The sequence below is a fragment of the Schistocerca serialis genome, chromosome 1 (assembly GCF_023864345.2).
Source record: "Schistocerca serialis cubense isolate TAMUIC-IGC-003099 chromosome 1, iqSchSeri2.2, whole genome shotgun sequence".
In the NCBI taxonomy this organism is placed as follows: domain Eukaryota; kingdom Metazoa; phylum Arthropoda; class Insecta; order Orthoptera; family Acrididae; genus Schistocerca; species Schistocerca serialis.
Genome location: NC_064638.1, coordinates 524,956,546 through 524,981,305, shown reverse-complemented (window position 1 = coordinate 524,981,305; position 24,760 = coordinate 524,956,546). Strand labels below are relative to the sequence as shown.

The 24,760-nt window shown below is 39.0% G+C and overlaps 1 protein-coding gene across 2 annotated transcripts in view; it reads right to left on the bottom strand.

Annotated features, from left to right (window-relative positions):
- Nucleotides 1-24,760, bottom strand: part of LOC126474648 (ATP-dependent helicase brm-like) — a 233,501-nt gene that overhangs the window by 8,862 nt on the left and 199,879 nt on the right. For both annotated transcript variants that reach the window (XM_050102137.1, XM_050102129.1), the window contains exons 19-24: nucleotides 22,532-22,862; nucleotides 19,952-20,182; nucleotides 19,499-19,666; nucleotides 19,226-19,336; nucleotides 10,702-11,003; nucleotides 3,710-3,836 (exon numbers count right to left, since the gene is read on the bottom strand). In XM_050102137.1, coding sequence (XP_049958094.1) covers nucleotides 3,710-3,836; nucleotides 10,702-11,003; nucleotides 19,226-19,336; nucleotides 19,499-19,666; nucleotides 19,952-20,182; nucleotides 22,532-22,862 — 1,270 coding nt within the window. The remainder of the gene's footprint in view (nucleotides 1-3,709; nucleotides 3,837-10,701; nucleotides 11,004-19,225; nucleotides 19,337-19,498; nucleotides 19,667-19,951; nucleotides 20,183-22,531; nucleotides 22,863-24,760) is intronic.

Below are 24,760 nucleotides of genomic sequence, written 5' to 3'. Positions count from 1 at the left end.
AGTCTCTGGCAGATGAAGCCAGACTAGGCTACATTGTCCTTGAGACTGTCACACTCCCCTCTCCTAGCAGTGTGTAATCACTGTCTGTAGATGTGAGCGTAAACACTGAAGTGGTGGTGACGCCCACAGAAGGTGTCATACCAAACTAAAATTTTTCTAGACTTGTACTAATAAATGGGTAAATGTTTCTTGGTTTTCTTGTGGCATCTGACTTGTGTGTTTACTCAAGTTGTCAACAACTTCCTTTTTTGTTGTCACTGTCAGGAGTTAGCTCTCATTACTACATCACGGAAATCAAGACAGTCTCTGACGGCATGTGGAAGGAACATTAGTAGCCTTTCAACATAGCGCCCATTTTTATGCACCATTAAGGGAGCAGGGACTATTTTGGTTGAAGTTGTTGTTATAGTTCTAGCACAGTGGCTTCTTTGATGACCAAATTCCAGTAGGTAGATACAAAGGATAAGATTTTCATTTCATCAACTATAATCATATCTTTTAGCAGTGAATGTCATAACTCACTGAGTGTAGTAGAGGCATTGAGTAGTTGAGAAGCACACAAACAACTATTGAAAACTTTCTATTTGTGTCCATGCAGTCCTGTACACTGAGCCTGTATTCCTCTGCTGATGAGTACTTAGGTCGCTGCTCAGCCTCTCAACAGCCAGTTCTGCTCTGGGCTCTAGACCAACTGCTAGCCGCCCTCACTCACGTCTATGCTTCAGACCACAACGATTGCTGCTGCTACCCATCAGAAGTGCCATCTCACACATTTGCTGGGATCATCAGCTGCTTGGACATCTGTCAGTCACTCCTGTGCCTGGGCCTGCATCTTGACAGCCTATGAGCTCACACCCTCGTGGTAGAGTGGCGTTAGAGTGCCTGCTCAAGATTCGTGCACTCCAGCCCCCTGCTCATGGTTTACCAGCTGCAGTGCCAGGTCCTCGTCTCACCTGTTACCCATCCGCCACCCTCCTCCACACTGACACTGTTGTTGCCACGCCATGTCGTGTTCTGCCTGGACAATACAGCCATGGCCGACACTCTTCCTGAGGGTGGCACTGGCCAGACAGACAGGGATGACAAGACGTCTTCAACATGTGTGTTTCTGTGTTTCTGTCTTCGCATTTCGTTGGAGCAGGGTTCGTTCTTTCTCAACTGTTCATGTGTTTTTCAATCATATGCATTTCTGCTTGTGTCATCTGTCTTGATGGGGCAGCAAATTCATGTTATTCTGTTGTGACAGTCTGTATTCACATCCTACTATAGTACACCTCATCCACCTATGTACTGGATGTGGACTCTTCCTTTCTTGGGTTCTGTATCTAAGCTCATTTGTGTAGTTGTCTCACTTTCGGTAGGCATTCTTTTTTCCATTTAGTTTTCATGTTTCTTGGTAGATGAAAGTTATTGGTCTACGGAATAGTTTGAGTGGTCCGTTCATGTACTGTCCAATGTGCATTCTCTCACTTGCTGTTGTTGGTCTGGGTTGTTTTCAGTAGTTCCTTAGCGAGTTTCTCATCTTTCTGTGGCTCACTGGAGCCATTGTTGCCTCGAGCCTTTCATCCAGGGTCAGCCAATGCTGAATCTGCTATGGAGCATCTCTCTGCTCACTCTGGTACTACAGTTTTTCCCACAGTGTTCTGAGTGGGCACAATCAGGACCTGTGTTCGGATGGGGTGTCCAGCAGTTTGTGATTTACAAGGTGGATTACCTTCCATCAAGTTTGTTGCAATGTTGTCATATCGCAGAACACACCCTTTAATGTTCACCGAGTTCTCAGATAGAAATACTTTTGGTATCAACCCAGCCCTCTCACATGACAATGTCAGATACAAACTTCTCTTCGAAGGCCCATCAGCTTCAGTCCAGTTGTCATTGGCCTAGTCGTGGCTGGTCATCTGATTGCCAGTCCCATTGGCGTTGATGCCCGCTCTCTCACCAGCTGGCCCTCCAGTCATTACTAGTTCTATTCCAGCTGGCACTTAAGATGCAGTTACCAGCCACCGCTGCCACTGAAGCCGTCTCAACAATTTCAGTGAGTGGTGCCGCGGCTGTCCATTCGGGCACTTCCACAGCCACATTCAGCCTCGCCGTAGTCAGCTCTCTTGGCACTGTTACCAGGTATCACCACCACAGCCTCCTCTATGACCGTCGCCACCTATCCTGTTGATTCCATCATGTTTTTCTGAACCTTGTGCTGAACATTTGCCACCAGCCCTGCCTAAGCCCGGTTTTCCCCGTCATTGACTATGGAGCTCAGTGGCTGTTCCCCTACGTGGGTGAAGTGTGGTCCTTTAGTTAGGATAATTTTTGATTGTATTAGATTGTATTACAGTGCTCACCAAGTCCCTCCTCCCTTGGGTGCTGAGATGATTGTGCTATCTCTCTTAAGGGGGCACGAGTGTAGTACATGCAGGGCAGGGGTCCTGCATATTCGGCCATCACGTCCACAGATGTGCTTTGCAGGCTAAGTACAGTTCCTGCTTTACGTTGGGTCACATCTGCTGTTGAAGCTGATTTATACAATGTCTCTAGATATTAGCGACAGTTAATGTATTTCTCGTTAACTTTATCTCAAGAAATGTATGACGTATGATAAACATGTAATATTTTCTTTGCTGTGAAGATGGTTTAAAACTGAAAGTGGTTGCAAAAAGATATTATAATAGACAGCACAGTGTCATCCATTTTTTGAAGTTGCGTAGCGAGGTTGCTTTTCAACAAAAGATTCACTGGGCCGTTTACCGCCAAGCCTCCCGCAGCCGCTACAATGTTTACGCATGCAGGTCACAGTAATCAGCACTGTAGTTGCAGGCAGTCTTGTGTCCATGTCACATCACACCTGTCTTCCTCTGCTGACGGGTACTTAAGTTGGCCCTCAGCCCCTCAATTGCCAGTTTTGCTCCGGGCTCCAGAACAACCGCCAGCTGTCCTCAAGGCTATGCTACTGACCATAACACCTGACACTGCTGCTACCTATCACGCAGTGCTGTCTTACACCTTTGCCCTGACCTTGAGCTGCTGAACATCCATCAGCTACTCCCACGCCAGGACCTGCCTTTCGATGCCCCATGAGTTAACAGCCTCATGGTACAATGCTGCTGATCATGCATAGTACCTCCTGATTCATCACCACTACTGAAAATTATGGATTTCACCATTGTGGGCACCCACTACAAGTAATCTAGATGGACTATTCAAATGTACTCAATAGTGGACTTCCGTTCTCTCAAAGCTATACTGAGTTTAGTTCTAGGTTAATAAACAATGAATAGTTGTTGCAGCATGTGAATTCAGTTGCTACCAGTCAAACAATTCAAGCTGGGGTTTTATCATAAACAAATCTGATGTGCCAAAAAACTAGGAACAATTATCCAAGAATTTCACTGCAAAAAAATTACAGCCTCATAATACTAGTAAATAAACAAATATCTATACAATAGGATCCTGCTAATAAATCGGAAGAGTCTGACTGGGCAAACATTGTCAAAAAACAGATGAGTCAGCAATTGTGAACACTTACCATATTAAGTTGCCTAACACTATAGATATGCAATTCAATAATGAACTTCACATTTTTCCACTAAATACCCAAATACAATTAATATTGTAAGATTAGGAAAGCACTCCTCTCAATAGGATGTATCAGAATTTGAATCCTGGTACGTAACACAGTTTTAGCGTATTACAAATTATTTATATTTACCTTGTTTTGATCAATTTTTCGAAGCAATTTCTTGATGTCTACTGGCCGCTTTATTATTTCATAATAGTGGGGGCACTCTTTCTTTGATGGTAATTTCACAAAAGGTTCACTGATATTTCGCCCATTTCTGGAATAGAGGTTGTCATTAAAAGTTGCTGAAGTGTAACTTATGGTGCATAATTCATGCCTCTCTCTAATTTCTTTCTATTAAAAATAAAATAAGAACATCAGTAAATTTTATAAACATGTCTGCAGTCACACTGAATAAATTAATAATTGGCTTTTGGCTCACCAGCATGAAAAGACTGTCACATTCCAAAATAATATTGCAGGATAGATTTAAAAGTACTACAACAGTTTCACAAAGACGGGGAAAACATGGGTGAATCATGTCCTATCAATTTCAAACATTTCATATAAATATATAATTTTTAGTGAATGTCTGCAATATCTAATGCAACCAACAACCACCAATGCAAAAGTGGCAGAAGACCTGTGACATTCAAAGACATACAGTATAACCCTGCTTTTACATTCCCGGAATTAACATTTTCCTGCTGTTTATGACATTTTTTATCATTCCCATCAAATTTCCTATGACCACAATATTAATTTGCACCTGAATTTGTCTCAACATATTTATAATTTTCCCATGATTTACGCATCATGGGAAAAAAAAAAAAAGCCGAGAAACAAAATGACACTGGCACAATGTTGGCCGTCCAGTAGTGTTTAAAAATATTATGTAGTTAAGTTTCTTGACACCAGGGTGCTTAGCGGATTTGAACCAGTAAACGTGTAAAAGTTGGAAAAATTTGTGCTGTTATCTACCGCCGCTGCCAAGCACTTCTTGGCGTGATGGCTGATGGGAGTAACTAAGTTCATTCGAATAAAGATATCATGACCATTCACAAACATTTCCAAACTCTCTACCATGCAAATGCAGTTTCGTAATTGTTGTGATTATCGTGACGCCTTTGTCAAACCATATTTAGCATGTTTTAGCATTTGCCCTATTGTAGCACTAGTTGACACCATCATTCACACTACATTACTCGAATGTTTTTCGTTTAAACGCATCACCGGTAACAATTTTTTTTTCATATTGAGCAAAATGTGTTTTGAGAATTTATTCTCGTTGTCAAGTGCAGTATTTTTTAACTATCTTTTGTGATGTTACACAAGCAGTGTGAGTGATAGTCTGCATGTGTGTGGTTTTCTACATAACTGAGGATGCACAGCACCTGATAACCTCAAAAAGATGACTACAGTGCTTGAGAGGCATAATAACACATATGCAAACACCACACAAAATACTTATGTACATATTTGCACTTGACAACGAGAAAAATATCTCAAAACTCATTGTTAAGCATGAAAAAATACGTAACTAGTGCAGTATTTCATTATTTAAATAATGAATAAACACTGATTATGATATCTGAAATTAAGTCAAAACGTTTTTACTTCCCAGACAGTTATCAATTCCAGTTACATCAGCGGTTTTTATTAGATAATAAACCTTTATTGGATAATAAAAAAAAGTCCCTGACAAGTCTTTTGAACCTGTTATGTACATATACCATGTACAAAGTGCGAAAATGCAAGGGGGTATCCTATACATAACTTTTACAGCTTAAAATGTTATTTCGCACATTTTACACCATTTTTTTGGAGTCCCTTGAAAAATGTAAAAGCGGGGCTTCACTGTATATGAAAGCTTACAGACAGGCGAATGGTAAAAACAGAAGCAAAAAGGAATGGTTGTTAAGTTATCAATATCTCCAAGCAGGAGAACAAAAATGACATATTTTAGGCTTGTTGTGCATAGTTTTGGAATAAGTCCCAAACAATCTAAGATTAAGCCACAAAGTAAGAGTCTCCTGCCTCATCACAGAAAGCAACTGAAAGCATTTTAAAAACTATCTGAGCATTATATTAAGTTTGTAGAAGGGCACAACTTAAACAGAATCAAACCATGTGGCACATGAAACAAACAGGGAATGGTACTGGATAACAAAGTTCTTACATAACAACTATATGTCCTCTTTTTAATAAGAGATGAAAATAGTACAACAATAAAACAATACTATGTTTTAAATAATAACACTAAATAGTAGTAGTATTAATAGTAATAATAATAATAATGAATAGATTAGAAGAACAAGCTGACCCACAAATAGAAGAATACCAGGCTGGTTTTCGCAAGGGACGATCATGCATAGAGCAGATCTGGAATCTGAAAATGATTCTCCAGATGAGAAACACCCGAAACACAGTGGTTACTTCTGTAGATTTTAAAAAGGCCTACGACTCAATAGACAGAGTAGTGCTCTGCAAGACGCTGGAAGAATTCAGCATTGACAGAGAGACAAGAGCAATCATTCAGGAAACATTAACTGACACAGTCTCCAAGGTTAAATTTATGGGGGATATCTCGGAACCATTTGTAATCCAAACTGGAGTGCGACAGGGTGACGGACTTTCACCATTACTCTTTAATATCATTCTTGAAAAAAATCATCAGGACATGGGAAAAAGAAGTCAAAGGAATCCAAATTGGCATTAGAAAAGATAATAGATTCAATGTGAAGTGTTTAGCTTTTGCAGATGATCTTGCAATCCTCACAAATAATAGAAAAGAAGCCACTAACGCCATAGAGAAGTTACACGAAATTGCACAAAGAACTGGCCTGCAAATCTCATATGAGAAAACCCAGTACATAGAAAGAGTGCCACAAGACAAATTGCCTATTGTGACAACCCATGGGAAAATCGTACAAGTACCACATTTTAAGTACCTGGGAGAAACCATCCAGCCATCAGGGATCAACCTAAAGGCCAATGAGGAAAGAATAAAAAAACTACAGAAAGCATATAAACTCACGTGGAACCATTATAACAAAAAGTCCATATCCATTAACGCAAAATTGAGGCACTACAACACTGTCGTACTTCCGGAGGCACTGTATGCATCTGAAACAACACAAATAGGTGGGCAAACTAAAATCAAAGAAATAGAGAAACAAGAAAGGAAAATTCTCAGGAAAATTTTTGGCCCGATACAAGAGCAAGGAATCTGGAAGAAGAGACCAACATCAGAATTATATAAATATACAGACAAGATTACAGATACAATAAGGAAAAGAAGAATGCAGTTCTACGGACATATCCACAGGATGAATGAAAACAGAATTTCAAAGCGAATTCTTAAAGTCATCAACTCAGGCAGGGGAAAAACAAAATGGATAAAAGAAGTTGAAGAGGACCTCAGACAAGCACACATAACAGTAAACGATGCAGAAAATAGAACTGAATTCAGGAACATCATCAAAAAACATAAATTTGACACCACTACACAGAAGACACCAGGATGCAAATGGACAGCGGAGCGAAAGAAACAACACAGTGAACACATGAAGAAAATTTGGGCTCAGAAAAAACATAAACAATCATCATAAAGGAATTCAAGTTCAAACGCTCTCTTAAATGGGAATAATCGAAATTAATAATAATAATAATAATAATAATAATAATAGTGTCTTTTCCTATTTGGTCAAAAGCTGATTATAACCTAAAACCTGCTTAAACTAGTTTTTTTCTGTTTTTATTATTCTTTTTGATAGGACATGGCATGGTGTGATGGTTTATGTTTGGATGACATCAGAGAAAACTATACTGTAAGCATATATTTCTAACAGATATGCATATATGGGGATTCTGAATGTCAATGAACTTGATTACATTAATAATTCTGTTTTATATTCATCATCTTTGCAAGAAAATCAATTGTGAGTCTTTAAGGTTTCTTATCAGTTAAAATGAGTATGGTGAATTAACTGTGCTTCCTTCCAGGAGTGGACAGATGTAAGTACACCATATGTTCATTGCAAAACTAGTGACTGTGGTGCCAAAACATTTTGAAATGTTGTGGTACAACTACGAGGGCGGTTCAGAAAGTAACCTCCGATTGGTCACAGTGCGGGTTGTGGGGGGAGTAGCGACGCCATCTGTGCGTTCACGCACTCAACAGGTCAGTCGGCATCAAGCCGTGGTCGAGTGAACGTCGTACCTGCGCTAGTTTAGTTTTTGTGGCAGTTTGAAATGTGTGCTGCAATAGAAAACCCCACCAAATGTGAAGTGCGTGCTGTCATAAGGTTTTTTACAGCCAAAGGATATTCTGCAGCAGCTATTCATCGTGAGCTTTGTGCCGTGTACGGACCAAGAGTTATGAGTGAAGGAGTTGTCCGTGAATGGGTACGTTTATTTAAAAGTGGACGAGAAAACGTTCATGATGAAGAGAGGAGTGGTAGACCATCATTGGTGACTGACGAACTCGTTCAGACAGTTGATGCAAAAGTTCGTGAAAATCGACGTTTCTCAATGTCGGAGTTGTCTACTGGTTTTCCACAGATTTCTAAGACTCTCTTGTACGAGATAGTGACAGCAAGATTGGGTTACCGTAAGTTCTGTGCACGATGGGTGCCCAAAATTCTTACCGACCACCACAAAACTCAAAGAATGGCCTCTGCATTAGACTTTCTGTCACGTTATGAGGACGAAGGAGAACCATTGTTAAACAGAATCGTGACCGGTGACGAAATCTGGATTAAGTACGTGAACCCTGAGACAAAAGAACAATCAAAGATGTGGGCACATTCAAATTCACCTACCAAACCAAGAAAAGCCTCGCAAGATTTTTCTGCCAGAAAACTGATGGCAACGGTGTTTTGGGATGCCAAAGGGGTGCTGTTGGTTGAATTCATGGAACGTGGTACGACCATTAATCAAGACGTGTACTGTGAAACAATGAAAAAGTTACGACGGGCTATACAGAACAAACGCCGTGGTATACTGACTTCCGGTATCGTTTTTTTGCACGATAACGCCCGTCCTCACTCTGCTCGCAGAACAACGGCCCTTCTTGAGTCCTTCAAGTGGGACGTTATCAACCATCCACCTTACAGCCCAGACCTGGCGCCAAGTGATTATCGCCTCTTCATGCATTTGAAGAAATGGCTCGGGTCACAGCGGTTTGATGACGACGAAGAGCTCAAAGATGCAGTCACAGGCTGGCTCCAGGCACAAGCGGGTGATTTTTATGCAGAAGGAATTTCAAAGCTTGTGAAGAGATACAATAAGTGCCTCAATCGCTATGGAGACTATGTAGAAAAATAGTGCAAAGATGTAGTTGTAAGATGTATGTATTTAAATATTTTTATTTAACTTGGTGTATTTTTTTTAAATCAACCGGAGGTTACTTTCTGAACGGCCCTCGTAATAATGAGTTTGAGGGAAGACAGTGGTCTCTCATGTCTTGGGGCGGTGCCAGTAATCTCCATCAGCATAGCCCAAGGTTACAGTAGGCCCCAAAAAAGTGTACTGACACAGGCTTTGTTCTACGAAAGTCAAAAGGGTCACCACTCTAAAAGTGCTAGCTTGAGCATTGGCTCCTTGGGTGTGGAGGACTGTATGTAAGGCACCGACAGTCAGTGAGAGGGACTATGCATGCAACAGATGAAATGACACACACAAATGAAGTTACGGTTAAAATGCAGTACGTTTTCATTGTAAGAGGGCTTTAATGAATTTGAAGAATAACGACAAAATTGTGCAAAGCACAATGCATAACATGAATGAGCACTCTTTCACAAAGCAACAATGTATAATACATTGTACAAGGTCACATGAAAATAGGGCAAACAACAATCCACAAGTTGTACAAGGTGGTATTAACAGGCAGACGTTTCAAAGCAGGACCTACAGAATAACCCAAGGAAAGAAAGGAGAGAAAGACCTCTGTAAATGGAAGGCCTGTATGAATGAGAGCAGACAACACATAGCAGAAGACAATTATGGTGGTTGGTAGACAAGACCAAAACTTTACTTCTGTTGTCAGACCATAGGAAGTATGCAGCTAAGTTACAAATTTCATACAGCTAAAGGTATTTTATTACAAAATTATTATTACTACTATTATAACTGTTATTTGTACAATGTTGCTGCTGCTGTCAACAAAAGTAACATAGTAAACTTACAGCATAAACAAACACAGTATTTGTTTGGTGTGAGAATGGTGCCTTCTCAAAACTAATTATAGCCATATGGGTCACCCAGGTTGTTGCATCCAACTGAATCTACATAAACGAACAAGGCATGAAACAATAAGGCAGGGTTGATGCATTTTTTTGTTGATATGGTATTCTCCTAATTGTTTTAACTAATGACAAGACTTCTTTTCTTCTTCAAATTTTTATGGTTCTTGAATGCAACAAAAATAATCATGACTATTCCATGTGTCACTTGTGCTAAGTACCCAATTCAACTCCCCCCCCCCCCTCCCCTCCCCCGAAAAACAACACACTAATACTTTCAATGGCATGCACGCTTTTTAGTTGGCCCAACTACCCAGCTATACACTTTAGTTGCTTGCTGCATCAACAGCATACCGTGGGGCTTTACAACATAGCTTTCATTTTTTGAAATACATCAATTTGCCACACTGGCTGTTGTTTTCAGGATTAAACCATCCTTTTACTTCGGAATGTTGGCTCTGTAGTCATTCTCAAGGGCAAAGTATAACCTCACAAACACATGTACTTTGATTAGTCAATGTACTTGTCTGCATCACACAATTATGTTGACTGTAATGCAAGTATTTTGTTGAAGAGTTATACTTTGCGCTTGAGAATGGCTATGCAACCAAAACTAAGTAGTAGTAGTTAACAATATACAATAGCAGCCAGTGTGGCAAACTGATGTCATTCAAGAAATGTATCACAGCTGCTGACTCCACTGCAAGTAAGATATTAGTAACTGTCATTTAAAGCCTTTTGGATACTTGCTCTTATTCTGAGAGCAGCGGCATTAGATACCTAGCAGCCAGTGTTCTAAATACTTACTTGCTGAAATACCAGTTGCTAGAATCAAACTATTCAGAGTATAGTACTTTGTGACCTGTTCCAAAGACAAAAGTAATGTTTTTGACTAACCGATCTGTGTAGTTCATGACAATGCCGAGAATGTTGTGCAGGCACTGTCTCAAGGCAGCTTGCTGGGGAGTGTCACAGGCATCTGCTCCCTGTTGGCTGCGCCGCTGTTTCTTGTGTATCACTGGTGTAACCTCTCGAGACGGTCCTGCAATTGCATCATCTCGTTCCACAGACTCTATTTCCTGTATTTCCACATGCTTTCTTTTGCGTGTCTTCTTCTTTATCGATGAATGCTGTCGCTCTAACTGTTCCTGTAGAGGATCTTCTCCATCCACGTGTTCCTCTTCCTCACCTTCAATTGCCTGTTCAAATAAATAATTAGTTTAAAATGTTCAACAAATACTCATACCTATTATTGTATTTGTTTAAATATTCATTTAATTTAACTATTAATCTGTAGGGGCAAAATGAAGCTGCCACATAGATAAGAAACACTGACTGATGTTATATGAATAACATCTGCATATAATGAATGATTACTACAGTAAAAGTAATAACTGTAGATCCACACAGGAGATCAGCTTTAAATCACTAATAATGGGGAGGTGGTGTGGAAGATGACAGCTGAACTCTACTTATCAGGAATTACCACATCATTCACACAAAATGTCCTGGAAAAAGAATGAACAACCGAAATCAGAGAGGCTGCATTAGGCAATAAACCTAATTCCAAATCACACAAACAATATTTTCTGAACTCAATCTATTTTAGCAAACAAGAATAAGAACAAACACAGTCAAATGAACCTTGGGTATTTGTGCACAACACAGAAGCAATAGGCAAGGATGAGGCCTTTACAGGCTCATTCAATTGAACTAAAAATATTATTTATGTTTGGATTGAACTGCCTAAAATAAGTACTTTTTATTGTAACAGATATTAGCACTTCTTCCTGTTCCATTCATGGAGGGAGCATAAGAAGAATGATTACTTGTATGCCACTGTGCATGGTGTTACTAATGAAATTTTATCTTTCTCATTTACACAGGAATGATACCAGAAGCTGAGTAGTATTGGAAGAATCAAACTATTTTGCCTGCCAACCCAATTGGATTCCCCACATTTCCATTACTGGCCACTGCATGGCCAATTAGCTAGCTACATTGTTCCCCAGGTGTTGTAGATGTGTGAAAGTGCATCACTTGGGTTTTCCTACAGTGCTATGGATGTCTGAATGCATCCTGAGCTATTCACCTCACTCCTGCAGACGAGTTACTTCCATATCTCTGTGAATAAAAAGATGTCGAGTATTTATAATACAAATACGTGTCTTATTGTGTGCTATCATTTGCAAAAAATCTTGTTTTGATATCTTGAATCATTTATGAGATGTGACGAATGTTATGACTACATGATTCGTGATGCACAATGATGTGAATGGGCACATCGCATGTGACCCTCCTTCAGATATAAAACCCAATAATTCGACAACAGAATGACATATCCCCCAATTTTAAATAAAATTTCGATATCTTATCTATATTTTATTCAGTGCAATGTTTGAGCTAAAATCAACCATATGCGAAAGTTTACGCAATGCATTTTTACCTCTGTGAACTCTTTAAAATTTCACACAATGTTTTACTTAATTTGATGCAGCGTAGTAAGTATGATGGGTAATGAAAAGAAATTCAGTTCTTTATCAACTGAAATATCAGACTGCAAGATGGGCAAAAGTCAGTTCTTTTACTTAATAATTTTTAAAAAGTTGGACGATAAGTAATTCCTGTTGGCCAAAACGTTGTCTCTCAGCAGGCTCTAGCATTTGGTGAGCAGTGCAGTTATAATAAAAGTCCCCCTCAGCACAGGACGCAGAGAGCACATCTGTAGCAATGAAAGAGTCAATCCAATGTCCTATGGATGCTACACATTTGACCACCACTTCAATATTGCATGGATAATTGTACTGTATGTAATAACTTTCCTATACATAGTACAGTTTCTCAGCACCCTGGCAATAAATTTGAAGGCTGCTCTCTCCTAGAGAAACTGCCAAAAAATCAAAGGCTGCATTCTAGTTAATGTGCAGCTGAGCTCCACGTGAACCAGAAGTGATGACAGTGGACAATAATGCAATTATAAAGGTAGCTGCAAACAACCTCCAAGAGGGCTTACCCTCTATCCTCAATCTCACTTATCGTGCTTCCAACGGAAGGGAATAAAATGTCACACCTAACTGAGTAATGCCTGAAAAACTGAGCATATTGTGTTTTAATGTAATGTATTTCACATGAAACGGGATTTGTACCCATTATGTTTGTCTCATCAATACATAAAAAACTTGGAAGCTATCAGGTACACACTAATTATTGAATTATATCAGGGAAAGAACTGGTCCAAACATGAACCCTGTGGGATGCCCCAATTTACAGTTGGCCTTATGTGGTATAATTTGTGATGTTCTCCAGAAAACTAGCAAAATGCTGAAGGATAAAAAATAAATGCGTTATGGGTGAGAAAATCAACTCTGCCTGTTGGAGGAAACCTCAAACTGCATGGTGACAATAATTATGGTACTTGTTAGGTCTGCTACAGGCTTCAAAAATCCAGTTTAAGCTGGTTATGCATGGTAACTAAGTTATGAACTATTTATGATAATTCATTAAAATTAACCTTACAGTTGTAAAAATACACAAAATATTCTCTCTTAAATCTAAGAACTTCTAGTCCAGACAAAAATTAATCTTATTTGCAGTAGTGTCAGAATGTATATATAAAAAATATATATGTATATGCAAATGTCTATCTTGGCATATAATGCTGATGAAAAACTCTTGGGTTTACAGGTGGGTGGCAGCATTAAAATACCATGACATTTTGACAGACATCATAATCATCATTTTCGGATCAATTGCCGAGATATGTGGATGCTGTTATACAGGTATGCCCCCCGCCAACTGGCCACAGGCAGCCAGGTACCATTCGACTGGTGGGCAGGAAGGAGGGTGAGGCTGCGGTGGTGAGGATAGCAGAGGATAGCAGGCACACCGTTTGCATCTCTGCGTGAGCATTTCACTTGTGTCTTGCAAGTTGGATGGTGCTGACCGTGCTCTTGGCACACTGCCCGCTATCGCAGGATTTCGAGTGGCATTCAAGTTGGTATCGTTTGTCTCTGTTGACTAGGATCTCATGAGCCTGTATTTAAAAGGATTCTTTTATGATGTTGTCCTAGTAGCCAGGCACTTGACAAAGTACCTTCAAGTTCTGAAAGTCAAAGGTGCGGTATTTCCGGATGCTATGTTCTGCTATTGCTGATTTCTCTGTCTGTTCCAGTCACACACCCCTGATGTGCCCCTCGCAGCATTCCAAAATACAGTGCTATGTTTGCCACTGTGCTGTTGGCCACAATCACAGGCCACCTGGTATGGGTCACAATATATTTACTTTTGCCTCTGTATACGGTTTCTGGGGCTGTTTGCTTATAGACGATACAAGACTGCATCACTTTTCACCTCCAATTAGCAGTCAGTCAGCATGAAATCAGCAGCTTCCCAATGTGTGTGACCCCTTAATGGGCTGACGGAAGTGGCTTGCACTGTATGACTCTACATAAGTTACAAGACTTACTAATACTTAGGAGATTTTTCTTTTTTTTCCTGGCAACCTTTCAGGATTTGGTCATTCACTATATATTCAAGGTTCACACTTATGTGGCCAATAGTACCCTGGGCAAACACAGTGCTGTATTTTGAAGTGCTGTGAGGAGCAAATCAGGCATGTGTGACTGAGGCAGATAGAAAAAACAGTGAGATCACAGCATAGTATCAAAAAGACCACACCTTTGACTTTCAGAATATGAAGATGCATTGCCGAGCAATCGGGTATTGGGACAGCATCATACAAGAACCCATCGAAATACAGGTTCACGAGAATTTGGTCAACAGCGATGAAGGATGCCCGCTAATTACCGCATGGAATCTTGCATTTGCATTAATACGCTGAGAGTGCACCCAGCACTGTCCAACTCGCAAGATTTGGTTGGAATGCCCACACAGAGATGCGAACGGTGCACACGCTACCCCTGCCACTGCAGCCTCACTCCCTGCCCAGCCGCCGGCCAGACAGTCCCAGATGCCCGTAGTTAGGTGGAGGGAGGCACACCACTAGTACAAGTATTACAGCATCAGCATATCTCGACACTGTCGGAATATGATGAGTATGACACTTGTCAAAATGTCACAGTATTTTGACACTGCCATCCAGCTGGAACCCCGAAAGCTTTTCACCAAAAGAAAAATATGATTTTCCAATTTTCTGAAGATATTAGTATATTGTAAATTAATATTTCATATTAGGAATTATGACAATTTTCAAAAGTAAAATTAAGAATAATGTTTCAAATATCATACAAATAGAACCAAGAAAAATGTTGTGAGAAAGAAGTAAAAGTTCCACATTTTTGAATAATTTTACAATTTCAAATTACTTCTCAAAAAAAAATTCTCAATCTAGTACAAATGTATTTTACGTATCAAATCTTTAGTCTGCAATATTTGCGAAAGTAAAGCTTAAAAGATGTAAAACATATCATGAAAAGAAGAATGACAGGTACATTATACACTAGGTATTTAGTTTCTTCCTCTAGCATTAACAAGAAACAGATCTGTGTTTCTCATCCAACACACCCACTTGAAAAGATAAGAATGAATTATAGAGTATGATACGCTATACCACGTAAATAAAAAAATCACATTTATGATCGCTGCATAACATGTAACTTGTTTTCATAAGTTTGGCAACTAACAATGGAGGAAAACACTTCTACAACTTGATAAAAAGATAGGACGTAACCATGAGAAAATGACAGAACATAATGGTATGCAGATGAGTGCCATATATTTTTGTACATCTCTTTACCGTATGTCAACAAAATAAATTCTGGTAAGGCCAAATCAGGACAAAAAAACTGGAAATTAAAATTATATTACAATGAAATAGTTTAAATATAATCTGGAAAATACAGAGTCAACTAGCACAAATATTACATTTTGAGAATTTCATTGACTCTATTACATTTTGAGAATTTCATTGACTCTGAATCCGTCCTGGTATATGATCTCAGTTTAGGGAGAAGAGAGTATCATTATACTTTAAGGTAATACACAACAACGTGTTTGACAATTCGCTGATTTAAAATCCAGTTTCCAGTTTATTCCTGTGTATCAGTATCTTTAATTTGGTGTAATTAATTCTGTCATTTTCTACTGTTCCATAACTACAACAAATTTTTGGCAAGATTTAGTTATTCCTACATGTATCTTGGAAGTATTTTCATGAGGTATTTATTTTGAGTGTAGCCTGTACCACCCACAACTTCTATTTGGAAAAGCACTTTCCAACAGTGACAGCTGTGTTGGAGAAGTTGAAGACTGAAATGGAAGAGTGGAACAACCCTTTGGCACGCTATTCAAAAATTGTGTTTCAGATACACGAAGCTCAACAAAAAACCTGTGCTGATGCAGAATAACGAAGTAGCAGATAAAAGAGGTGAGTTCTTGCAGGATAGTACAGGATAGACTATTTATCATAGTGATGAGAGATGGTGTGGTGCAAATCATTCCAGAAAGTTTTATTAGCAGGAAAAAAAAAAAAAAAGGGCTTTTGTATCAGAAAATATATACAATTGTCACAGAGGAAGTACTCAGGAGTGGAATGGCTGGAAAGGAGGAACTCAAACATTGTCCGGTTCAGGAAAAAGGATTATAATGTGCCACACTGGGAACAAAGATGAGTTCAAGCAAAATGCTGGTTTATGTTTTATTGGGCAAAAAGGTGTTCATGACTTAACAATGACTGCTGTAATGCACATCTGTTGTTTACTGTTGTTAACTCAAGGAGCCTCTGTAGTTACTGCATTGACATTGCTTATACACCAGGAATAAAATCATTCTCTGGACTTTTTGGACATACAGGATACGTTCCCTCTCCATCAGGAACCAGCATCCAATAAAATCAATTTCTGAACTTTTTGGACATACAGGATATGTTCTCCCTCCATCAGGAACCAGCATCCAGGTAAGCTCAGTGCATACTGAGACTGAATTAACAAGCACTGATCCAAAGTGTCATCTGATACTCCAAACTGTGCCCAAGAGCTATCAGTGGACCATTTGGCTGAAAAACTAACATCAACCTGTCAGCACCTGCACACTTGGCTGCATAATTGGAGAACATGTTTCCGAGTGCAACATAGCAGACATCAGTATTTAGTTTAAGATTCAAGACATCGTGATCCTTGGAACTACACCAGCTTCTCTAAACTATATGGGTCACAATTATCTCTCCAGCTCATTGTTTAGTCTGGCAAAACAGTCTGCTAGTGCCAGTCCAGTCCTCCTTCCAGCGTTGCCTCCCTAGTACTCTCCCCACTTTTTACCATTTTCTATTCAGGTTCAATCTCTCTCTCTTCTTAGCAATGTCTCTCTCTTCTTAGGTAGATAGCTTCCCTGTCTCTAGGACCTCCTACCTCCACTGTGATCTGGCATTGCTTTTATCTAATATTGCATTTTATAATGATCTCCTGATCAAAACCTACTGCCTTTTCCTCGTAAATAATACAAGCTCCACTACTAACACTAGAAGCCAGACATATGAGGCTGCTGCAGCACTACTTCCATATGGTGGAGAGCTGTCATTTCCCTTATCCAGTGTTCTTATTTTGATTTTTGCTTGGTACCTCCTCCCTCTTTTCAAAATGTGAAATTGCTGCAGTAATGTCAAACAAAACATATGGGAAAGATTGGTTCTACAAACCATATCAAGGGAAATGCTCTGACATGCATCCCATTTAAACATTTTATTTCATATTGAGAATTTATTCTACACGAATGTCATGATAGAATACGAGGGTAGTTTGAAACATTCCTGGAACGGAATAGAAAAAAAGTACTTACATCACTGAAACTTTTTTTATTTTTCAATGTAGTCCCCTTGTAGATTATAGCACTTGATCCAATGATGTTCCGGTGCCTTAATCCCATCTTGAAAATGAGTTTCTCCAGGCCTGCAAAATCGTTGTAAACTCCAGCTATCAATTCTTTGCTTGAAGTAAATCTTTGTCCACCAAGAAAAATTTTCAGTTTTGTTAAGAGATGGAAGTTGAAGGAGTCCTATCGGGTGAATAAGGCGGGTGTGGCAACAATTCATATCTTAGTTCATGTAATTTTGCCATGGCAACAGCACGTGTGCAGGCGCGCGTCTAGAGTCGCAGCATCCATCTTGCAGATAATTTTTTCATTTCTAATTCTTCAGTTAAAGTGTGATATACCCTTTCAGGTGACATCCGACAAGTGTGAGCAATTTCCTGCACTTTCAATTGGTGATCGTCCATGACCATTTTGCAATGATTTCTGGAGAAGTGACACATCTTGGCCAACCACTGCGCATACCATCATCTAAGCTCTCCCAATCAAATTTAAATTCATTTGTCCCAATCAAATTTAAATTCATTTGTTCACTTGGTAACAGGTAAATACGAAGGAGCAGAGTCCTCCAGTGTATTCTGGAAATCAGCATTAACGTCCTTTGCCTTCATATCTTTCTTTACGAAGTATTAATCACTGCCCGAGTCTCGATTTTTTTCCATCTTCGCAAATCACTATGTGGGAACAACAACAGAGCCATGTCATTGCCATAGCTCTCTTCCAAGAGCACTGACAAACCCCGTGTTTACAGGGAACATTCCAAAGAAAATCAAGTGAATAACTTGTCCCGCTAGTGCTGACCTCTCGTAGTGATTCTGAGAACTTTTCAAACCAACCTCGTAGCTGCAAGTTTGTGATGCTATAGTACTTGCCTTTTAGTAAAGTAGTGATAAATAATTTCAATTTGTATGGCATGCAAGTCATGAAATTTTGGCTTGAAAAATCTGGAAAAGTTGTGCAATGTTTTGTTGGTAAGTGCAGGAATGTTCCTTGTGGTAACTGCAGGAAAAAAGAAGAAGAAATCCGCCACCCATTTCTCATCCCACGATTATGGCTGCACCTCTTCTTTCATTTCCGTAAATATATAGATTTCCTTCTGAATCACAGAAAACAAGTAAAGAACTTTTCCCCTGCCATCCCAATGTACTGCACTATGGCAAGTATGTCACCATGCATTGCTTCCATTTTTCACAAAAGGCCTCTGATGAGACAAGGTGGTCCTGTATAATATAAACCAGTGCATCAAGATTTTGATATGACCAAACAGTCTCGTGGGTGACCTAGCAGACACATGATCCCAGGGCATGATATGCAAGTACTCTGATGCCCATAACTCATGGGACAGAGTTGAAACAGCCTGATCTGTGTTACCACATGTCGCACCACACAAAAATCAGGAGCACCTACTCATTTTGCAATAGGAGATGCACTTATATGCTAGCAAGGGCAAAAGATACAACATATGTTTGTGGTTACCATTTGGGTATATTTTAACAAAAATATAATGAATTACCGTTCAGCTAGTTTTTCCAAGGAATACTAACGTTCTTGTAATTGTTCACAAAAAGGAAATTTGCAGAATCAAAAGAAACAGTAGTACCTTCAGCCATTCCTTGTCGGTGAGGCTATCTGAATAATCTACCTCTTTGCGCTGACGTGTACCTCGGCCATACACTCTTTGCTCTTCCTCTTCCTCACCAGACCACTCACCCTGGAATTGCAGTAAGCAATAAACTTATTTTAGACTGTAAAAGTGGCATGCATGTTGGTAAAATTATTGCAATAAAGTAAGTGACTTTTTGCATAGAAAACATGTTGGTCTCCATGATACTGCTACCATCAGATTTCATGAAATAATGTTTTTTAACTCAACCTCATCATCTTTCAACAGCCATGCAGGAAGCTCCTCCTCTCCCATGAGACGAGGCTTTGCTTCTTCAGTCTTTCGTTCTATATCCATCTTTTGGAAAACATCAAATTCAGCTTCACTTCGAGCTATCATCTGATTCACAGTTTCATCATCAGGAACTTCATTTTCTTCCTGAAAATGCACAACAATATGTCAAGTTTTGTGATTATGTGCTCTCTTTCTATCTACAAAAATTTAAGTACTGCACTATGATTTTCGTTGTAATATGAGGCACAAAAAAACTGTAACTGATATGACTTCCTGGAGAGTACTACTTGGTCCATAATACATGTGACATTAGTGCAGATTACAAGAATCTGTCTGCTGTGGCTTAGATGGATTACTAATTAATAAAGAGTAGGCATACTTGCTGCGACAGTGCTAGAACTCATATAAATCACAGAAAACTGAACAAACCTCATCATCTGCTTCATCTTGTCGTAGAATAGTCTTTAGGAACTGCTGTCTTTCTGAGCCTGTTGATTTCTGATCAAACATTCCAGCTTGTATAACTTTCTCATCCATGTTGAGCTTGTAACGAGCAGCTGCCAAAATACGTTCCTCTACTGAATTTACTGTCATCAAACGAAGCACACGTACTTCATTCTTCTGCCCAATTCTATGGGCTCGATCTTGGGCTTGTAAATCCTGAACAACATCAGAAAATGGGTACAACAGAAACAATAAAATCAACGTGATTAGCAACAAGCCAAGAGAAAGACATGCTATAAATGTACTGGGTGGAATAGTTATAAAAAATGTCTATGAGGCTTTTTGAAATATGGAACTGTATTTCTGGACGGCAGTGTTAATGCAATAAGGCACTACATAGTGACTTTCTTTAGCTGCTGTTTGGCATTAATCTAAACAAATGTCACTGTCTCATTGCCTTTGGCGAAACAGTTGTGGCAAATTTTGTGAATGGGCAAACATGAAAACCCTTGGAGAATTATGTATACATTAACATACCATGAGTGATTAGCAGAAAGTTACAATAATATCAGTAAGGAAACAATTTCTTGGTGTTCTGCAGCTATAATCTATTCACAAACCATTATGTTGGTCAGTTAGGTAGAACTGTGACAATTAGGTTATCAGAGGAATTAAAGAGTGTGAAAGAAATTCAACTTCTGCAGGACATCTTTTAACAGAAAACATACGACACAGAATGCTGTTTTAGTTTCAAAAGACCAAACATGACTTACATTTTTTCTCTTTATTTAATTAATTTTAATCACATACCACATCCCTCACTGAAACTTTTGTTTCATGTATATTTTGTTTGCGTTAACACTCAAGCAGTCATGCCTACGCATAAAGTGCGCGAACCAAAATAACATTGTCTGTTATCGTTCAATTTTTGTTTTACAACTGTGAGCCCATATCCATTCCTTCATTATTGCTTCAGCTAACACAGTGATAAGTTGTGTTGTCATATGTTTAAGTGAGCACCAGTAATGTAAAATAAACAGCAAGCTTGCTGTGAAAAAATTTACAATCTGTGCACGAAAATGCTCCAGATTAAGAGCTAGCAGCGGAATCCCACAATGAGGCAGTTGTCTACGAGAAAATTAGTTACTGAATGAGTGTTTGGCTGGGACATGATGCACCTGCACTCTTTAATGCTCTGAGTGGGTCATTACCGTAGGATAATGCGTGCACGTGGCACGAGAGTGGTACAATAAAAGTTTTTTTTAATTATAAACAGTGATTTAGCTTATTTAATATAAGTTTATTTCATCATTTTTTAATTACACCAAGATTAAATAGTGATTTTGCTTGTACATGTGCACCTCAGTAACATAAAGACAGCTATCCTTTACATGTATACAAATTACACAGCAAGCCCACTCATGTTATGAAAATCAGCACGTCCGCTCGAGGGTAACATTCTGCTGTGATTATGGAAATTATTCTGTGGTTACAACTGCACATGTTAGAAGTTTAGCACAGAAGAATGATACATGATTAAGAAAGTAAAACTGTCCTCAGTCTGAAAATTAGTCTGAACATCATAGTGCTCTAGACAGGGTCCTGTTGAGGCTGGTGTGCCTATGCATTGAGTTACCCTACCCAGCCAGTTATAGACAGACCTACATTATGGCATCGATTCCAAATCACAATACTTAATTATAACACAAATACGATGAATACTTGTTAAATGTAGGTGGTTCGCACATGTATGTATTACTGTCATTTGAAAATATAATTTTATTACTGTGTACTCACAGTATTGACATCATTTGTTGTACTTTTACTTGCAATAATTGCGGTTTTAATCGTCATATATCATTTTGTATGTATGTGACCATAGAAATGAAAGCAAAGTATTCCCCATCCGTGCTGCATCTCAGCTTGCATTTGGATTTGTGCAAGTTGTTGAGTAATCAGCTGACATCCCACTTTGGTGAAGTTTTTACTGCTAATTGACACTGAACTTTTGTTTCAGAAGTTCTAAATTTAGTGGACAATATTCTTTATTGGTAACTGTTAATGTTTTTAAATATTTTTGTTCTCAACTACAGGATCTGGTGATGGCAATAGCTGAAATATGTTATATCAACTCTTAGTGTTTCATGAAAACAAAATTCGCATTTATTTTGCACTTGTTATATGACAGTTTTTCACCATAAGTGAGGTAATTGCTATACCACATATCTGCTATTCAAACAGTTTGACAACAGCAAGGTTTATTCTTGTTTACTCATTTGAAAACCAGCCTAAAAGGACACCATTTTCAGATCTCTGCACACATCCTACAAGAGGTATTTCAAATTTCTTTCAACAGTGGAATTACCATTAGTGTGGGATATCAATTCCATAAGAGAAAGTTTTGGAGGAGACAAAATCAGCCAAATTGTATAGTAAAACAGTAAAGTAATATGACCAAGTTCTGTTTATTTTTAAACACAACTCACATACTGTTACGAAATGTTGTATCACATGTTGCACACAAAACACAAAAATGAGAAGAAAACAAATAAAACAAATTCTGACCTGATGAGGATTCCAATCAGAATCAAAGATAATGACAGTATCTGCTGATTGTAGATTCAATCCAAGGCCACCTGCTCTGGTGCTCAACAAGAAAACAAAATATTCTGAGTCTGGAGCATTAAATTTCCTCAGCAGTTCACCACGTTCTTCCGCTTTTGTTGTCCCATCCAGTCTGAGGTACTGAAAGCCACGCCAACCCAAATAATCCTCCATTATTGTCATAAGCTGTGTCATCTGACAAAATAGCAGCACACGATGGTTTGATGCCTTCAGCTTTGGAAGAATTCGGTCAAGAAGTTCAAATTTACCAGATGCTCGGTACAGGTCTGGCCTAGATTACAGATGTGATGTAAGTTTCATACTCAATCATTATCAGAATTTAAATAAACTTTATATTAGTTACCTAAAAGGAATAAATTCACAATCAATAAATAACAGCAGAGCAGAGAAACACATAAAGAAGCATACACAGGATTTTGAATCCTGGTTTCTTTATGAATGAACATACAGGAGAAACAGTCAAAGAAAAAGGAATTTTGTAATCATCATGTTATCTCCTAATTATGCTCAACCACGGATCAAAGGAAATACAGTAGGACAGTAAGCTTAAACAACGTTATATTAGTGACAGACTAAACTGAAAAAAATGTTATCTGTGGCCATTTTGCAATACACGCAAATACAGATGCAAATTCGTCTCAAAACATGAAAATACAAAATTATCTAATAGATGTTATTTCGTAGCGAGCTGTAACAAGAGTACCTATTGTATCAGAGATAGTTGGGAAAGCTTATTTTCTGCACATAAATATCAAAAGTGTAACCAATTTTCGGTTACTGCCATTTCATATCTTCTCGCAAAGCCTGATTTGTAAAGATAATGTGCATAAGAATGTGTTTGAGTAATGAAAACTGCACGAATAGTATGATGTATCAGTGCAATCAATGCTCCGGTGCCACGCGAACTGTGGGGAGCTGAATAATCTGTGTAAGATACACACAGCATATTCAACTTAGTACTCAGCCATGGGACTCAGCACGTTAGAACAAAGAAACGGGTACATTTGTCTGCTAGTCAAAAGTTCAAACAGGTGATATAATATGGACATTTTTAACATGATAGTTTTAGGTGCCATGTGTTGCTCGTTGTTTCTCTTTCCATATTTTGCAATGAGTGAAAAGACTAATCCTGGTCCATCATGGAGTCTGATTATGAACCTCACACACCCAAAGGTATCAGTGATCTCTATGACCACATGTCCGGTCAGCTTTTGCGGAAACGCAGAACAAAGAACAAAGGTGTAGGCTAGTGCCCTCCAAGAACGAGGCAGGGCTTCTTTCCCAGCATGACTACATTCCACTCTGATGGTCACAATTCTAATTTGTTCATGCTCCTGGCTGAATGGTAGTTTATAGTGGCCGCATGCTGCACTATAGTGATGGAACAACAAAATCTGTCAATGTATTTCCACGCCATCGAAATTATTTTGCTAACATGTGAATAACATTATTTTCAGTCCTACTTCTATATTAAGTACCTTATCAATTCTATCTGTAGCGGTGCCAAGTATGGGTTGCTTGGCTATGAATGATCACAAAAGGTTGAAAGTAATATTTTCTAATTATCAAATTGGAGAGGAAAAGAAAAACAATATCAGGTAGCATCTTAAAACACATACATCTACATCTACATCTACATCTATACTCCGCGAGCCACCTTACGGTGTGTGGCGGAGGGTACTTATTGTACCACTATCTGATCCCCCCTTCCCTGTTCCATTCACGAATTGTGCGTGGGAAGAACGACTGCTTGTAAGTCTCCGTATTTGCTCTAATTTCTCGGATCTTTTCGTTGTGATCATTACGCGAGATATATGTGGGCGGTAGTAATATGTTGCCCATCTCTTCCCAGAATGTGCTCTCTCGTAATTTCGATAATAAACCTCTCCGTATTGCGTAATGCCTTTCTTGAAGTGTCCGCCACTGGAGCTTGTTCAGCATCTCCGTAACGCTCTCGCGCTGACTAAATGTCCCCATGACGAATCGCGCTGCTTTTCGCTGGATCACGTCTATCTCTTCTATTAATCCAACCTGGTAAGGGTCCCATACTGATGAGCAATACTCAAGAATCAGACGAACAAGCGTTTTGTAAGCTACTTCTTTCGTCGATGAGTCACATTTTCTTAGAATTCTTCCTATGAATCTCAACCTGGCGCCTGCTTTTCCCAC